General features: G+C 43.4%; 1 protein-coding gene across 1 annotated transcript; it reads right to left on the reverse strand.

Annotated features, from left to right (window-relative positions):
* Positions 1-328: 328 nt before the first annotated feature.
* Positions 329-17,809, reverse strand: LOC125713270 (alpha-2-macroglobulin-like). The gene is made up of 33 exons (XM_048984269.1): positions 17,611-17,809; positions 17,190-17,346; positions 16,799-16,851; positions 15,396-15,416; positions 14,264-14,429; positions 13,772-13,856; positions 13,280-13,394; positions 12,387-12,504; positions 12,183-12,292; positions 11,780-11,938; positions 11,352-11,597; positions 10,332-10,395; positions 10,109-10,254; positions 9,773-9,919; positions 9,271-9,402; positions 8,619-8,809; positions 8,223-8,448; positions 7,868-7,988; positions 7,656-7,777; positions 7,309-7,360; positions 6,434-6,517; positions 5,901-6,077; positions 5,530-5,608; positions 4,989-5,145; positions 4,360-4,434; positions 3,882-4,044; positions 3,189-3,379; positions 2,887-3,102; positions 2,104-2,222; positions 1,830-1,920; positions 1,040-1,108; positions 839-944; positions 329-414 (listed from the first exon to the last, which is right to left on the reverse strand). Exons 1-33 carry the CDS (start codon positions 17,644-17,646, stop codon positions 365-367), a joined length of 4,044 nt encoding a protein of 1,347 aa, XP_048840226.1. The 5' UTR covers positions 17,647-17,809; the 3' UTR covers positions 329-364.
* Between the last annotated feature and the right edge of the window lie 646 nt (positions 17,810-18,455).

Here is an 18,455-nt window from a genome sequence, read left to right on the forward strand (position 1 = left end):
TGGACGTGTGCCACACTAGGGGGTTCTGGGAATAAGAAATATGCTGGATGTTTCATCGTCCCTCTTGTTCTTTTTTTTTGTATCCTATAGAATGGGGAAAAAACCATTAAACAGGATCATTAACATCTTTAATTTGAGAGGACCTCGACAACAAAGTTTGCTTTAAATCATACTTTATGGTCAACTTTTTGTATTATTTGTGTTTTCAAAACCTAAATAAAAAATGACTGAAAGCATCCCGTGTTTGTACATTGTCATTGCCACCACCTTGTACTTTTTATGCTTGTTGGATAAAAAGATTCTGATTATTTATTTATGTACCAAATTACCATAATTCCTCTGTTGGAGAGCAATCGCCCATGTGTCACTGATCTTTGGCACAAACTGAAGTGTATTTCGTCACAGCCTGGTCACCTGCAGGGAACAGACATGCTGTAAGGGAAGGAATGTTTGCAACGGATGGCGTCTATTCACATGCAAATTACATAAACACTCGATAGGTTTATGACGAGTGAGGCCTGTGCGCGGTAGCCTGAGCTGTCCAGCAGATTGACTTTACATACAATGCTGAAAAATAGTTTTGATCAGGAAATCTCTTCCATTCATATATGTTTCTTGGCTGACATTATTATGGAATGTCTTATATTTTCATTTACAGTTATTCACTCAAGTTGAATTTTTCCCAGCATATTTCTAGTTGAGCACATTGCTAAGAGGTACACCAGCTACGACCTGAATCAGCAGTTGTCAGGATCATAAACCAGTACTCCAGCCTGATTTCTCTCTACATGCCACAATCGCCCTATTTAAATTTGTTTCGCTTGCTGCATTTTCTTACTGGGCAGATAGTAGTCGTACACCTTGACGGTGGCTGGCTTCAGGGGCTCCACCTGAACCTCACGCCTGAGCTTGAAGCTGATTTCTGTAGCATTATTCTGCAGTAGCTGCAAATAGACATCGGGTCAAGTACGACACAGTCTCCTCATATAATTAAAGATATGGTAGGGAAAAGCGTTAATATTAAACTTGATCTACTCACCTTTGTGAAATAAAGCAACACATGGTTGTTTTCAATTTCGACCCGGTCAACCTCCGAAGAGTCCTCCAGCTGCAGAAGAAGGCCGGCAGTTGTGGGGAGATTTCTCGTGTTATTTGAGCCTTAGTAATATCTCATGATGCCACAGTGTATATTATTTATACAAGACCAGAGGTGGCAATTTCAGGTCCAGAAAGTAAAAATCCAGACCATGATTTACTTTCAACCAACCAGTTGAGCATAAAGAGTCCCAGTGCCACAGAGTGCTCAACTGGTTGGTTGAAAGTAAATCATGGTCTGGATTTTTACTTTCTGGACCTGAAATTACCACCTCTGCACAAGACACATTAATGACTCATTCGAAGTAGTAATGGATGAATACATTTAGGATCTAAAAGTCATAAGTCGGTTTCTATGGTAGTAGAAAGGTTCTTTGCTATTGTTCTATTTTTACTCCTGTATTGTCCAGAATACTTTGGAAAGACAAGAGCTATCCTGCGTAATAAGATCCCTGTAATTAGGAAGGGAGGATTCCTGGCTTCGGGGTGTAATGAATTGTTGAACTTCCTGTTTTAATTTTTTAAACTCACCTAAAAGCATTGTTTGGAATTGACACGTTAAGGTTCAAATGTTAGTCAGTTGAGAGTTTAATGGTAACTGAAACTCTTAACTCTTGCAGATTCTTACAATAATTGTTACTATGAGAAAAGTCACCTGACATGTGCCTTTGGGGTCAATTTCACCCCAGGGTAGTTGTGAGAGCTATCTCTCCAGATGCCTGGTGCCAGCTCACCTGCTTCAAGTTTTCTGCCTCCGGGATGAACCCAGAAAGCATTGCCACATCTGCAATCACCATGTCTGTACTGTCTCTTGGGCCGTTGTATCTGTTGAGATAAGGTATTCACGCGTCATTCTGAAGTACCAATTATTGGATCTTTAAACCAGACACTTCCTACGGGTTGCCGATCTAAAATCGACGCGTGGGTCGTGGCTTCCAGTGGACAGCATCTGCCTTACACGAGGTGCATCCCATGTGGAGCCGCCCCCAGTGAAGCGTACACCCTTACTGGAGAATCAGGTTGAATAAGAGGTGCCGTCCACTGCTAGTGCAGTTGCCTTTTGTGGAAGCCGTGATGCCGAAGATGGAGCCATCAGCAGTAGGAGGAATGTTGTAGTAGAGTGCTGTCTGAGGAGGAATAGAGGAGGATCAGCAGTGGTTCGGGCCAGCCAATCACACAGCTTCCTAAATGAATACACTCTGATGACAAAGGTATCGGCTACATTTTTCAACAAGACATTAATGTATGAACACTACCGGTCAAAAATATCTTGCACACACTGAGATTTTCTACATTTGCATGTTACTCACTTAACATTTACTAAAAATACAATCAATATTTTTAGTTAAATAAATTTACAGTACGTTCGCCATTTGAGTACCTTTATTAGGAAGAAAACGTCATACCTTTCATTCATCAACAACCTCCTCTAGCAGTTATAACAGCAGAGAAAATGTGAGGCATGAAACAGTTAACATGTGCATTTAAAGTTAAAGGACAGCCTACAATTTGACTTTGCCATCACCACACAACCAGTTAATAGATGTCGGACATGCACTGTTACATACTCTTTCCATGTTATAAAGGAAGCTTGTTTTATTTGACTTGTATTTTAATTTATAGTTTTTCACTCAACGTTCCAGTGCTTAACAAGAATAAAAAATGGCAGTTTATGAATAAATGGAAAACTGGTAACAACCTATGGCGTGCAAAAACGTTTGACTGGCAGTGTACAAAAGTACATTATTTTACACAAACACAATGGAAAGGATAGACGTGTATCACACCAACCTGCACTGAGACACAGGCACTGCCCTGAGCCTCAATCACATACTGCCCTGGGATGCTTTGTAGTTCACTCTCTTGGTAGATTAGCTTGTTGGTTTTATCCACTGTGAAGTGGTGCATGTCGCCTCCGGAGGAATGAACTGAAACTGTGCTGGTCCCTCCTGGACTATAGACCAAGGTAGCATAGCGGGACAATGCCTGGAGGGCTACCACCGTGTCCTACAGACAAAGAAATCATCCCACCTTTGCTGTGGACTGCAGATAGAGGCAGGACTCAGATGATACCGAAACGGCCCTGTCCATACCTGCGTGGAGAAGAAGCCTCCTTGTGGATTCTGCTGCTTCACCAGCCAACCTGCGATGCGGCTGGTGTAGCCACGGTCAGCGGCGGACAGCTGCGGCCGCCGCAGGACAGCCAGGAGCACGTAAGAGGTCAACTCTACTGATAGCGAGGTGGATGCTTCTGAGCTCGGCGGGGACCAATGAAGCAGGCCCTCTGTGGATGGTACCCTGGTTCATTATCGTGCAACTAACATGGGTAAAGCATGGGGCAATGTCCTGTACATCCAGCATCTGTGGCATCCGGAATTTCAGATACATGAGATTAGACTGATACAAAGAAGGGAAGGACGGCGCTGACCAAGCCAAACTCCAGCAAAATCAAACTCTTACTTTCATTGTAGTTGCAGGACAGGAAATGGAGTTTCTGTTACATTATTCATATACTTCCAAGATAATGAAGAGTCATCCAACATAATGTAAGAACTTTATATGATTAATAAATAAAGAGGGGTATTACTGAAGGAACAGAGTACCAGAATCAAGTGTTCAAGATCGAGATTTTGTCACATTTCCACTGGGTATTGAAAGGCATGAATGAATAAATAAATGAATGAATTAATGAGTGATTGAATATTCATTTGGACTATTTTGGTGGAATCAGGTTGAGTTTATGAACTCAATACCTCACTGGCCAGGCCAAGTAAAGCACTATTTACCATTCCTGGAGGCAACAGAATCCAAGTACTTCAGCAGGCGATCACTGGTGTCCATCTCTTGGGCCAAGCTGAAGGTGTAGGCCAGTAGAGCAGTTGTGTAGATGTCACTCAGGTTATGACTGGCCTTCCTCAGACATATCAAGCTCTTGGCTAGTGCTGGGCTCTAGAGAGGAAGTTTTATATATTTGCATCAAAGAAAAATTAAAGATTTTGTTAGTCAGGTGGTGATAGTTGACAGTTGATTATTTCTTCTGCTTAAACTATATTATCCGTAGACAGTCAGAGTTAACATTGCACATTCATTGCTTGTTCAAAATTACATTCTGTAAAACATTATTCCTGGTCTTCATGGGGTTACAGCCAAATGGTTTGAGCACAGTTCTGTGCTTGATTTAATTGCTTGTCACATCAAAATCAGCTCCGCATCAGCAGGCGATCAAAGGGTTAGGGCCTGGGAACTCTCCGGAAGACCACTTACGGATGCACTTGTATTCAGCTCCAGCATCGATGCTGAGATGTAGGCGGTGAGAGTCACATCATCCATCACCCCACCCTAAAAGATCAACCAGTCTACTGCATATAAAACAAAAACTTAACATAATGACATTATTCACATTTTGCATCTTACACACAAATAAAATAATCATATTACTTTCTCACTTTATAAAAACTAAGCATGCAAAGCAAGTCCTTTATTTTCATCTATCTTTCTGTTTTTCTAATAAAGACTTTGTGGTAACACTTTGCTTAAATGCATAGATACCTTCATAATGCATTATAATGGAGAGTGTAAGCCTTTATAATGCTATATGAAGGTATTTATAGTGCATTATTGATGACAGCTTCATAAAGCATTCATAATGCATAATAAATATGGCTATAATACGTTATGCCTTTTTATTATTAGTTATAACTGTGTTTATAATACTTTATGAATGCATTATAATGCATTACAAAGGTATCTAAAATGCATTATACATGGGTACTTTAAATAAAGTGTTGCTGACTTTGTTTTCAGAACCATTGAAAAAGAGTCCGATATAAGGAAGCATCTTCATTATCGTTGTTTGTTTTAAGATGTTCCCCAGGGCCCCCTTTCTTCCTGACCTTCATCCTCTTGTTAAACAGGGTCCCCACAGTTTTGAAACAGCCATCCTTTTTCTGCTGAGACTGCAGCCAGGTTCTCGCACCATTGATCACTTTGGGTTCGACGTACATGAAAGATCGCGCGCTGCCAAGTGACCTCATGACGAATGCAGTCAGCCTAGAAGGGAAGGTGCTGAATGAGATGGTCGTATGTGCTGCACTCAGGCGAGCAGACAACATCACTGTCATGTCAGTACACGTTGCATTTCTTTATAGGACAAAATACACCTTATTTCCCTATTGCAGGCAAGCAAACATTTGAAAACCCATCCATTTTCTGTAACTGCTTAACTTATTCTGGGTCACGATGGCTCCAGAGTCTATCTTCACCACTGCGCCACCCACATTTGAAAATAAGTATTGAAATAAGGTAGAAAAAAAGATTCTTTTTGGGTTCCAGGAGTTATTGTCTTTGTAGAGACATTTTCACAAAAGGTAATAAAACATGCGCATAAAGATACACATGAATTCCATTAATGGACTTGCGATCGGCCGTTCATACCAGCTATTCACTTCCGTTCCATGACCAAACGTGCTGAATGCCCCATTCACATGCAGATACCTCAGTTGCCTCTGGTAGCCTGTTGGTATGAACAACATCTTTTTTTGTATGCTTGCTTTTAACACTCCACTTGTTTTGTGCTGTTACAAGTGTTCAGTCTTCTGAAGAACCAGTTTAATTCCAAACCAAATAAAAGCCCAGAAACCCATTTGGTTGTTTGGTATTTGGTTTTCTCCATCTCACCTCTGCATCTATTCCTGGTTCCTAATACCACTGGGTCACCAAGCTTGTCCTAAATAGACTGTGACCATGACCTACTCTTACATGTGGGTTAGAAGATGTACATCCCACCTGAAGTCAGGTATTCTCACCAGTATTCAGAAAGTGGGTGGCCTTCTGAAGCACGATGGGGTCCAGCTGTTCTGTAGCCTTCAAGTAGTGCATGATGTAGATGTTTGGGGCCAACAGTGCCATGTTCTGCTCCCCACAGCCGTACGGCATGGCGAGCATCCCATCCAAGTTCTGTAACGCTCTGCCCAGGATATCCCCTGCAGAGGAGTGGACATTAACATGCTGAATTTACCCATACAGACTGGGCTAGTTGGATACAAAGCAAAAGCATGAATGAAGCCCCTTGAGGCTAAAAGTTTTTCCCGAGAAAGGTCTTCATTTAAAAAATTCCAAAATAAGTTTGAAAACTATACGCTTGTTACTAATAAAACATGTTATGTGAATAGATTTAGTAAAGACTAATTTGCAGCCTGGGTGGATTATAACTGTGTCCAGGGCTACTTCAGGCAGCAGTGCTCATGCTAACGGTGTTTGACCTACGAGACCCGAACATGCACAGTCTTCCGACTATGGGTGTATTATTTGCAGTTTCAGTGACTGAGTGTCTTCTCACCAATCACAGAGACAGCTGCCCGGGCTGAGCCCTCCACAACATCAGCAGGGAGCTGCAGCATCACTTCCTCCTGGAGGGGCGCACCTGCAGAACATGCAGTGTCATCACCAATATGCTGCCCTACACACACACACACACACACACACCCACCCTCCAAAGAAGAATACAGAAACTCCTGGGGCTCCTTCATGGTCTACCTGCCCTTCTAGAAGACTACTGCCATTGTACCTTTGAGTAAAGCCCTTCAACTGAATCACTGTATACAGGTATCCATTGACTTGCATCCGCATTTGGGATCGGAACCACCGGTTCTTGATAGTTATGGGGAGAGGCAAGGCATTAAGTACAGTACTGTAATATACACACAGTACTCTATAGCAAATAATAATGTAAATATAAACCACAGCACTTTATATAGAGATTGGACTTATATTTCACCAAAAATAAGGTACGAATTGCACTATGAAATTAAACGATGCACAGAGCAGGAAACAACGGGAGCTGTTCTTCTTGTACAGTACAGTAAGTTTCTTTGTATGTAATGAAATAGCACAGTACAGGCGCTGTACTTATCTGCTTATTGTAGCCGTCCATCACACACACATTACTGTAAACACACTGTATTACAGTTAGATATGAGAGTGGGTCATTATACGGCCGGCAGCGCTGCCCAGTCAACTGCACCTGTTACATAGAGATACATACACCTGCTAACTTCCTACTATGTCCACTTTGAAGAATCTCCCCATCAAAGTTTTATTATTTACTGTGGAACTCAGACGTAAATGTTGGACACAGACAGACGGTGTTTGGACACAGACAGACGGTGTTTGGACACAGACAGATCTCCTCGGTGTTTGGATACAGTGTCTTACCCTGAGGACACAGCAGCCAACCGTGAGTGACGGTCTTTTCAGTTCCTTCTGCCTGGAAATGAGGGGGACGAGGGGAGAGCAGCTATGAACTGCGCAGCAAAAGCTAAACAACAACAGAGCTGCATGGTGTGTTAATTTTGACATCATTTCTGGCAAAACCTTAAATTCTGGAATTCCATGTCCAGACCACCAAAGCTATGATAATGTTACGTAAATTACAGAATAATGCAATTATAGTCTGAAACCTCAATTAGTTAAGCATGTACCCTGCAGTCCTTCCACACTACTTAGAAAACAGCAAATGCAGATAGCAAAGGGAAATTGTGACAAAGGTGTCAGTTGCTCACCTTTATCAACAGGCTGCGAGTGACGATGTCGACGCGCCCCTTCTCCGGGACGCTAACGACTTCGTTGTCACACACGGTTTGTGACTCCACTGCCTCGGCCCTCACAGTCACGTTCACGGACCCTGGTTGGAGGGGGGCGAGGAGATTTGTAGTATCACACAGCATTAAAAACACTACAGCAACACTTTCTATGGGGGTGGGACCTAATTTACCGATCACAGAGGGCACCAAAATCCAGCGGAAGATCTTCCATTGGCAAACACAGGTAGAGTATTGCTCTGCTGCAAAAGGCTCCAGAATGTAGTTGGAGGAAGGTGCTGGAGTTACAGTCACCTAGTAGCCAGGAAACATGCTTGGAAATTCGGTCTCCATTATACAATGAATCCCCCCCCCCACCAATAAATCTCCTACTGATATTCCTTGTGATCTACTTTGCCATAATCTACGCCAATCAATTGCTTATACAGAAACACACAGATGCAGGACTGCCACAAAGGTCAATATGACAATAACGCAAATTCAGTTGTGATTCATTGATAGAGCAACCACTGCAGGTAGTTCTCCTACCATGATGCACTTGAGCTCATAGTTAACGACTGTTGCCTTGAGCTCAAAGCGCTCCCCACGGATTATGGAGTGCGGCAAAGTCAGCTCTACGAAGAAGGGCTGGAAGACAGTGAGCGAAGGGGGAGTGGCCAGGCCCAGACCCTCCTTGGACAGGCAGAAAGCCTCCGTCTCCCAGGTGGTAATGGTGTCAGGGGCTGTGAGATGAATTACAGAGGAGCCAGACTCCCTACAGATGGGGAACAGGTTCATACACTCACACAGGCGTGTTTAAAAGCATCCATATCAAGGGAGACACAAACTCACACGTGTGAGATACCAAATCAGTGAGGTTCAGGAATCTAAAGGTTTAAAAGATGCACCAGCATTTGTGTGGTGCCACCTGTGGTCTTCACTTACCCCACCTCTATAAGATCCCAAACCCATGTCTCTGGGAAGAAGATGCGTGGTTTTTCCAAAGAACCAAAGAACCCTGATGCCCCAACAGGATATCTCATGTATGGAAAGGGTTCCAGGTTAAACTCTATCCCCAATAATTTCACACACTGCGGTCGCTCCAGAAAACTGCTCACAATCTTCAGACCCATTTCCTAGAAACAAGTGACGGCAGAAACAGGGTGACTTACCAACCTGCGATATCACCCCTTGCTTACAGACGTTGATCTTTGCATAATGGATTCTGTCGTATGGCACAGCATAAGCACCATGCTCCCAAACAAAATCAACAATTACAGACCCAGATGGCACGCAGAAAGTTATCCTAGCAAATGATCATTTGCATATTGACTTATATGGCTGTCTGTTTACCTAGATAGTGCCTGGAGCAACAGACATTAACAGCCTTGCTCAAAGGCCCAGTGGTAAAATCAGTTTATCAACCATGGGACATGAACCGAGGACCTTCCATTTTTGGACACAGAGTCTTGCCCCACTGAGCCACTCCCAAAAAACCCAGAAACATGGGGAGTACATGCAAACTCCACATGCAGAGCTGGGAGTGAGACTCAAATCCCCAACTAAGCTAAGCATGGTACCAAAACTGCCACCTTACCTTAAACTTTCTGATACTGGTCTCTGAGATTCCACTGACGTATTCGTCCTGTAAAGAGCGGGCGGCCCTCACAGGTAGGCACTCTCTTCTTTCCCACCAAACCACATGTGATCTTCCACGCTCAGTATTAAACTGCTCACCAAAGACCAAAAACATCAAAATAAAAATCTGTACAGTCATCAGCCTTCTTACGTCAAATTGAGCAACATTTCATCGTACATTAATAAAATTTATCAAGGGAACAGACGTAGCAGACATATGTAGCAAAAACCAAAAGAAAATGATTGCGCTGCCAGGTTTAATTAAATGTATGTGATATTGCATCTTATGTTATACAGTATATTTGACCTCTGACCTATAATGATCGGGATATGTCCAGACTTAGGCCCTCACATCCGGGACGAACCCGGAGGTAAGTCGATGGATACCTGTATAACATGATGACAACATAGGGGCTCCAATGGCATGAGGAAGGTCATACTGAGGCAGGCTCAGCACCTACCTTGTCTACATTTAGCCTCTTGTCATCCATCAGTAGCACGCTCTTGTCCACCACAGAGAGGCCACATACAGACCCAGGCTGGGCTCTGAGCTGCAGGTTCACTCCCTCCCCTGGGACAGCTTGAGAGTGTGAGAACTGCAGGGAGACCTGGAAAGCGCGCGCACACACACACACACACACACACACACACACACACACACACACACGTGTTTACAGTACACATACGCCGAAGTAACACACTTACAGCATACCCTCAGACAAAGACAGAAATACAATCATATCCGTCCTCTTCTCCAGTGTGTGGAACGGTCATACACACACACACACACACTATACCTTGTTTCTGAAGCACTTTTCTGCTTTAAATCTCATACTGTTCGCAATCACAATCTTGCTAGGAAGCAGAGAGTAGACGAGCACTTCTCCAAATGGTCCAAAATCAGGGGTCACTTGCACTGGGATGGATGCCTCCCCCTTGGTCACTGTGGCAATGTGAGTAAATTACTCTTCTCATCCTGTAGGAGGCGCCATCAGCACTGAGGCACAGCGATAAACTCACCACTGCCTTCCTGCAGTACAACTAGAATACGACCATGGGAGGTAATTGCTTCGTTGGACAAGACCTTAGGAGGGAGAAAACATGCACAATGCAGGCTGAGCACAAGGGAGCGGCAGTTACTTAATGTAATTATATCAGTGCATCGGGAAATCTACACACTTTCATTACGTTTGTGAGTCTAAAACAGTGTACTGGAGATCACTAACAGGCGGACCGCGGTCCGGGTCCGGACCCAGAAGCTGTCCCATACGGATCCGGACTGATAGCCAAAACAGAAAGTTATTATTTAAAACCTGATAGGGCGCTTCTTTTCAGTTGTGCTTTACCACTAGAACCGCCGATTCCCATGCTAAACGTCTTTAACCACCAAGCAAGATGTAGTTCGGCGTTTGCAGCCCTTTTGCGCTAATGTGCCATTCGTGTTAATAGCAGCAGCGAATCAACAGCCGCAACCAAAAAGCCGTAATGTTCCTAAGAGAGTGGCTGCTCTCTCCTGAAATTCTACAGCTGAAAAGTTTTCAAACACAGTATGTATTATATAACATGTTGGATAAATAGACGTAGTTTATTGGTGATTTCATGTTCGTTGAAGTTTCCGCTTTTTAACAACTGTATAAAGTAATGTTATTCGTTTCAGGGTTGCCAAATCTCATGTATCTGACATGACACTCACGTTTTCAGACTCAAGCAGGAGATCTTACGGCAAATCTATATTATTCCATTATAAACCTAAAATTACATACGTCAAAAGTGTATTTACACAGTTAAATGCCTGAAACAGTCAGGTATTGATTACATGCAATGTTTATACAACTAATAGGCTACTTAAATATATATCACACTAAATAGTTAGACATTATGATCTTCCGGGCCTTTACTTCAAGGAATTTTCTCTAACTGGACCTCTCTAAATTTTAGTCGCATACCCCTTATGTAGACAATAAAAATTAGCAAACCCATGCTGTTGCCTGACTGGCATGTGTGAGTCACATCTCAAATACTTTGCCTTTAGGAACTAACCAGGTAAAACAGGTCCAATAAGGCACTTTTGGAAGTCTCCTCGAAGATGACGTACTGAAACCGGAGCTGCTGCTCTGACCAGCAAGACAATGTGTCCTGCACTGGATCTATGGTCAGGGAACTCTGGGGCTGTGGAGGCTCTGTGGGTCTTATTGAACTGGGCTCCCACAGAGTGAGGTATATGTACGCATCATGGAAATAGAGGTACTCCATTCCTGGAAAACTCTCTCCCTTGCGTGCGTTTCCCTGCAAAGTAAACCAGCTACCTTAGACCACACTGGCACTGACAAAGAGAGTCTTTTTGAACAGGGAACAAGTATCGCAAGGAGAAAAATTTAAGCCAAAAAAAAAAAAATATATATATATATATATATATATATATATATATATATATATTTTTTTTAATCATTCATGGGAGAAGAACTTACATAAAGTGACTTTGTATTTGAATGAGACCAAATACTTGTGTTTAGGGAGAAGGACGCTATACCATTGGCATCAGTGGTAATATTCTTCGTCCAGGAATAATCAGATAAATAAATTTTCATATTGGCGATGGGCGACTTCTTATAATCAACAGCTTTTATCTGAAAAAAGAAGCAAAACACAGACATTTTCTTATACATTTCCTAAGGCACTGAATCATTGTCTGTAAAGTCTTTTGGAAAACTGGGGGACAGCGTTAGAATCCAGCACCGATTCAGTACGGAAATAAAAAATTCTTATTGATAAACTTATAGCCTTTTGGACTATGTAATCCATAAATATAGGAGAAGTGTTGCATGAGCAGTCCTTGGAGGTCTCAGCATTTCTCTGATGTTCCAAACGTACTTTGCCCTCAAAGGTGGAGTTGTGGTGGAAAACAGTGGGTGTGTCCACAAACGATAACCCTCCAGCATCAGCATTCAGGCTTATTCGAGCTGTTTCTTCTAGGAAGACACCTAGAGAACGAAACTCCCATAAACATTCCCATAAACACGTACATAATTTTCTAGCACTTCTCCTGCACCACATGGAGCATAACTGTACCCTTACCTGTTCCTTCTTCCTCTAATTTCATGGTGAATTTCAGCGAGCGTGCAAAATCATCCCAATTGACTGAACAAAAATGGGACATGCTGAACCGGTGGAAGGCACAGCCCATTTTGTTGACCTGAGGAAATAAGTGTATCACATGTTCAGAAGGGAGAACAATGTTTCATTCTGTAGCAATCTGCAATTTGCAGTGGTTTAAAGATAGACACTGTGTTAATTGTCAAGTCAGTGAGCATTATACAACACATATAATACTTCGAAAAGTCTTATGCAGTTTAGGATATTTAATCGGAGTAACAAGTGTATATTTGCTCAAGAAAAAAAACACACATTTTAACATCAGAACCAGAGGTGAAAAGTTCAGGTGCAGAAAGTACAAATCCAGACCGAGGTTTTGTTTCAACCGTTCAGCTGAGTATAAAGAGTCAGAGTCACAGAGCACGCAGCTGATTGGTCGGCTGTAGATAAAAGCTTCTCCTGAAGCAGCCAGTACAGTCAGTAATAATTGCATATAAATTATGCAGAAATGTTAATTCAAACACCTTTCAATTGCCTATTCTGAGTGGGATCACATGGAGGCCGAGAGTCAATTCCAGGCAGCACAGAACGCAAGCCAGGCATATATCCTGGACAGGATGCCAGTCCATTCAGGACTCGTAAATGCACACACTCTGGGTAATTTAGGGATGCCAGTTAGCCTGACCACCGGAGGTGTGAGGCACCAGGGCTAACCACTGACCCACCGCACCGCCTAGATAAGTTAATTTCAGTAATATACAGTTCATGTATATCCTCAAATAAGAACAGAATTATGTCAGAAAGTGAGATTATGTTCATATGCAGAACATAACTGACAATGAACAAAGTGGGACATGTGCAGGTTTCCCACCTACCTGAACGTCTTCCATCTGACAGACTGCAGTGGCATTAGTGTCCTGTGAATAACTGTAGACTTCTCGACACAGCTTCAGCGACGCTACGCCAACCACAGGCTTCCCATACGTATACCTGAAAAACGCAGCAAGCCCAAATTTTCTGTCTGACTTCCTGAACACTAGCTGAGGCCCTGATTAGAAAAAAATCCAGCAACAACCTGTCATGACCTGCTCGTCCCATCCTCCTGTATGCCACGCCCCCCTCGCGACCTTGTGTGGAATCCCCGCGTTACCAGCTGTTTCTCATTGTTGTGAATTAGTCTGATGTACTTAAGTCTGCGTTTGAGTACGTTTCCCCAGTTCTGCCATTTCCGTCATATTGTGTCTGCCTGTTCCGTGTTCGTCCAGAATTAAATCCTGAGTTTTCCCCTGTTCCCTGAGTCCTGCCTCTGTTTCCGCGGTCCGTACCTTCATGCCACTGTGACACAAACAACAGAAGGTCTCACTCACGTGCCACACACTCCAGCCTCAATCTCCTTTTCCAGGACATTGACCTCCTCTGGCACTTTAAGGTCCACCTGGAACCTTGGTAAAACTAAATACAATGACCAGAAGAATGAAAGTTAGTTTGTTCTGAATACAAGTTTCCTCTACTGCTAATCTGACCAGCGAAGAGGTTAGCAGCAATTTTTTATAGACCAGGGGTGTAAAACTGCAGTCCTGGGGGGCCGGAGTCCTGTGTAGCTTAGTTCTTTCCCTGTTCCACCACAAATGATTCAGCTCAAGAGCTGTGTGGTAATTAGCACAAGGAGTTAAATCAGGTGTGTTAAATGAGGGGAAACCCAAAAATGTGCAGGACTCCGGCCCCCCAGGACTGGAGTTTCATACCCCTGATATAGATGGAGGGAACCTGTAACTGTTGGTTAAGAGGAAGGGTAGAGACCTAAGGAATGCATGAGGCACACATGTCAATTAGACTCAACCTTTTGCTATAAAACGCACCATAGTCTTTAACCTCGAAATTTTCTTCAACGTGGCCATTCTGGCTCCACACGGAGAGTTTGTATCGTCCTGGGTATGCCTTAGAATTCAGTGGGAAGGACATCTGCAGAATTCTGCCATTGTTCGTGCTGTTGACCCACTGGCCAATTATATGGCCCACAGGAGACTGTAGGGGAATGCAGAGCATGAGAATGTCAACTCCAGAATTTCTACCTGTATGTCAAATAAACTGCAACATAAAAATGTTTTACATTTAGAAAACTATTAAAATGTAAATATATTATGCTTTTCTATATGGATTTTATATACAGCTCTGGAAAAAATTGAGACCACAGCAAAATTTCAGTTTCACTCATTTCTCAATTTATGGATATGCACCTGTGTAATATATACACTTTTTGCAAACTCCAGCCTTGTCTTTCCCAGCTTCTCACTGATGAAGGGCTTCTTCCTTGCTTTCTGGGACTTCAGTCCTGCTTCTAGGAGCCTCATACAAACTATCCCAGCAGTGCACTTCACATCACTTAATGTATCCCATTCTTTTATAAGGTCAGCTGAGGTCATCCGCCAATTTATGAGACACTGCCGGATAAGTTAACAGCCATCTCTGGCATTAGGAAGTTGCTTCTGCCCTCTATCTGGCTGGTTTCTGGTAACTGCCAGTGTCTCCTGCTTCACCTTATTCTTGTCTCCTGCTGTCTTAGAAACTTTGAGCCTAGAAGCAGCCAGCCTCACAGTGTAGCCTTCTGCCGGCAGAAGCAGGATTAAACCAGGATTTAACAATGCAGAGTGGTCTCTTACTTTTGTTCCAGAGCTGTGTATATGTATGCCTTTTCAACTATTTACTCAATAAAAACATCAAGTTTACTGGTTCAAGCCAGATTCCTATATTCTGTGTATTTAGTACTGATCTAACACTAATGGTACAGCCCATCTGAAACAATGCTTTAATATATCATTATTCCTATGACAGTATATTTTCAATTTCATGACTGTTCTCTAAGCTGGGATCCTCCTCTGAGTATCGACAGACCAGATGACAGACCCGTGACCTTCCATGTTTTGGACAATTGAGGTGTTACCACACATTTCTGATCCTTCAGCTTGTGTCGTCACCGTGCAGCCTAATTACCTGGAGTTCCATGCGGTCATACTGCAGAAAGAAGGAAACATGCAGACAATAGCCCTGTTAATGACTGTACCCACACTGCACCCCTTGAGAAACTGGGCAATAACTCTGCACTTTCCTGCAATATTTAACTTTGTTGCCTATTAGATTTGTTAAGCTCTCAGAGGTCAGATTCGGGGGGGGGGGGGGGGGGGGGGGACAGTAGCGGAGGGTGCCATCAGAGGCAGCACCAGCACCTGTGTGCCATCACCTACACCCCCACACTGAGACTCAAATCTTAACATTTGGACAGTGTAAATTAAGACTTTGCCATCTTGTTCATCTGACTTCCTATGCTGCCCCCTGGAGGACGGGCTCCCCCTTTGGGTCTGGTTAGGGTTATGGCTTCCTCTGCTGCCCCCTGGAGGACGGGCTCCCCCTTTGGGTCTGGTTAGGGTTAGGGCTTCTCTGCTGCCCCCTGGAGGACGGGCTCCCCCTCTGGGTCTGGTTAGGGTTAGGGCTTCTCTGCTGCCCCCTGGAGGATGGGCTCCCCCTTTGGGTCTGGTTAGGGTTAGGGCTTCTCTGCTGCCCCCTGGAGGACGGGCTCCCCCTTTGGGTCTGGTTAGGGTTAGGGCTTCTCTGCTGCCCCCTGGAGGACGGGCTCCCCCTTTGGGTCTGGTTAGGGTTAGGGCTTCTCTGCTGCCCCCTGGAGGACGGGCTCCCCCTCTGGGTCTGGTTAGGGTTAGGGCTTCTCTGCTGCCCCCTGGAGGACGGGCTCCCCCTTTGGGTTTGGTTAGGGTTAGGGCTTCTCTGCTGCCCCCTGGAGGAAGGGCTCCCCCTTTGAGTCTGGTTCCTCCCATGGTTTATTCTTTTTATGGGGTTTTTCCTTGCCACTATCACCTCTGTCTTGCTCACTGGGGGCTTTGGGCAGGGATAATGTAAAGCACTTTGAGACAGTGTAATGTTGTGCAATGCGTTATACAAATGAAATACAATTGAAAGGTAACGTACAAGTACGGGGTAGTGGGGGACACATCCTAAATATGACCTTTGGCTACAGTGCAGCCCTGAGCAGCTGCGTCGCCTTGTCCTTGCTTTCGGCCAATGTGCTGAGTAAGCCCAACCCAGCATTTCCAGTCAGAGGCACCGGTCAATCACCTTTGAACACCCACGCCTGTTTGTTCCCAAAACCAGGCCTGCCTCAGCCATTCCCCCTGTCACTATGACAAATAAAGCCTTGAATAGCCCAAAGTGGTGCAACTACTGAAAACTAGCCCCCCTTAGCATAGATTAGTGCTCCCCCAACACCGCGAGGCTGTGATTTCTCATTAATGTTTCACCTAAACCTAGCCTTGAAAAAGTGTGGATGAAGGAGAACAGCGCATCCCACTAAGTTTGAGATTTAAGAAGCAATCCCTGTTTCTTACCAGCTGATTGACAGGAATCAAATTCTCATCCACGGTGAAAATACGGAAATGCACTAAAAAGAAGGGAAAGAAAAGGGGGACAAACATGAATCAGTATATGAGTAAATTACATAATACCCAATATTATAATTCCTATGTTATAATAGGAGCCGGCGAAACTGTGATATTCATTTAAATATCGCTGCGCTGGCCAGAATATTTTATGCTCAGCACCAACAATATCTCCCACTCTCAGTGTTTTTCATCAAGGTGATTAATGCATAGCTATGCACAATTTTCAAAATGCACAAGTTACTGTCGAATGATTGTGCAAGAGAGAGAGAGAGAGAGAGAGAGAGGAGAGAGAGAGAGAGAGAGAGAGAGAGAGAATGAGACGCAGGGGAAGGGTCACCTGTCTGCCCTTGTTTGTAAACAGGTTTATCAGTCCGAATGAACGTTGAGAAGGACATGGGAGTAAACATCACATCGCTTCTCTTTGTTATTCGAGAGGACGTCCCTTGGACTTCCACCTCAATGCTCTGTTGAGAATTTTCCTTCACCACTGGAGCCTGCAGTTGAAGACAACAGGCCAAATATTGTTATATAATAGTGCTTATAATCCACACATATTAGAGCAATTACATATAAAGATCACAAAATAACAATGTCTTACTAAGATGACTTATTACTAGGTTACCATAAAGAGTACAGGGTACGTTTAAGACAACGTAGTCTTTATAAAACACAGGGACACATACCCCCCCCCCCCCCACCCTCACCACTCTCCACCCCCAGTCTGGTATTTTAAATTCATATCTAGGTAGATGGTTTACCTGAAAGAGGAAACATTCATAGAAGTCTTGGTCCATCCGTTTGAGAAACAGTGTCTTCCTTTGGTCATTGTGCGTCAGTGCGACAGTCAGGGTCAGGGACTCGTTAGGGGAAAAGACATGGGCACATACTGTGGCCTCAGACCCCCCCTGGATCGTACCCGGGAAGGTGACCCAGAAAAACACTACAAAAAACACAGTATAAGTTACCGTGCCTTCAGACACACAGTGAAATTAGCCGAACTGAATCAGAGCGAAGACTGATTTATTGAGGGTTTATATCTTACAGTCTAAAACGCATTATTAGGATATTCACTGATACAAACGGGTGGCACTAATATTTTCACTCCAGGGGTACAAGACTAGAGAGCCCAATATGTCATACAGCCAGAAAAAAAATGAATTTGTAAAGATAAATACATTAGATACAAGCAAATACATTTACAGAAATTGGCATTAAGCATTGATATGACTAGCACAAGCCATATTTTCAAATAATAAATTACTATATAATTTTATTTTATTTAACTTAGGCCTAATATTTTCAAATAGCATTGTCATTTAATGAGTAGGGGGTGGAACTGCACCCATGGAAAATCTCTACTGATAAGCTTTCATACCTTAATGATATCAAGGATAAATCTCTATCTATATATATTTTTAACAGTCGATTCTCTGCTTTGCTATTTCCATAAGGAAATTACTCAGAAACGAGGCTGCGCACGCCCATTTAGCAATCATAAAATCACATCAGAATTAAACGATAGGAACAGGATCCCTGGGTTTTTTTGGTAACATTCAACTTTAACTGTCAGCTAAAGGTATGTTTAACTATACGCTGTCAAAGG

This window comes from Brienomyrus brachyistius, chromosome 18 (assembly GCF_023856365.1).
Source record: "Brienomyrus brachyistius isolate T26 chromosome 18, BBRACH_0.4, whole genome shotgun sequence".
NCBI classification, from domain to species: domain Eukaryota; kingdom Metazoa; phylum Chordata; class Actinopteri; order Osteoglossiformes; family Mormyridae; genus Brienomyrus; species Brienomyrus brachyistius.

Coding starts and splice junctions, on each gene's coding strand:
- LOC125713270 (XM_048984269.1), bottom strand. CDS start 17,646: ATGGACCAAGACTTCTATGAATGTTTCCTCTTTCAG. Junction 15,417..16,798: donor TGATTCCTGTCAATCAGCTG/GTAAGAAACAGG, acceptor TTCTTTCTGCAG/TATGACCGCATGGAACTCCA. Junction 9,403..9,772: donor AGAGGCTAAATGTAGACAAG/GTAGGTGCTGAG, acceptor TTTGGTGAGCAG/TTTAATACTGAGCGTGGAAG.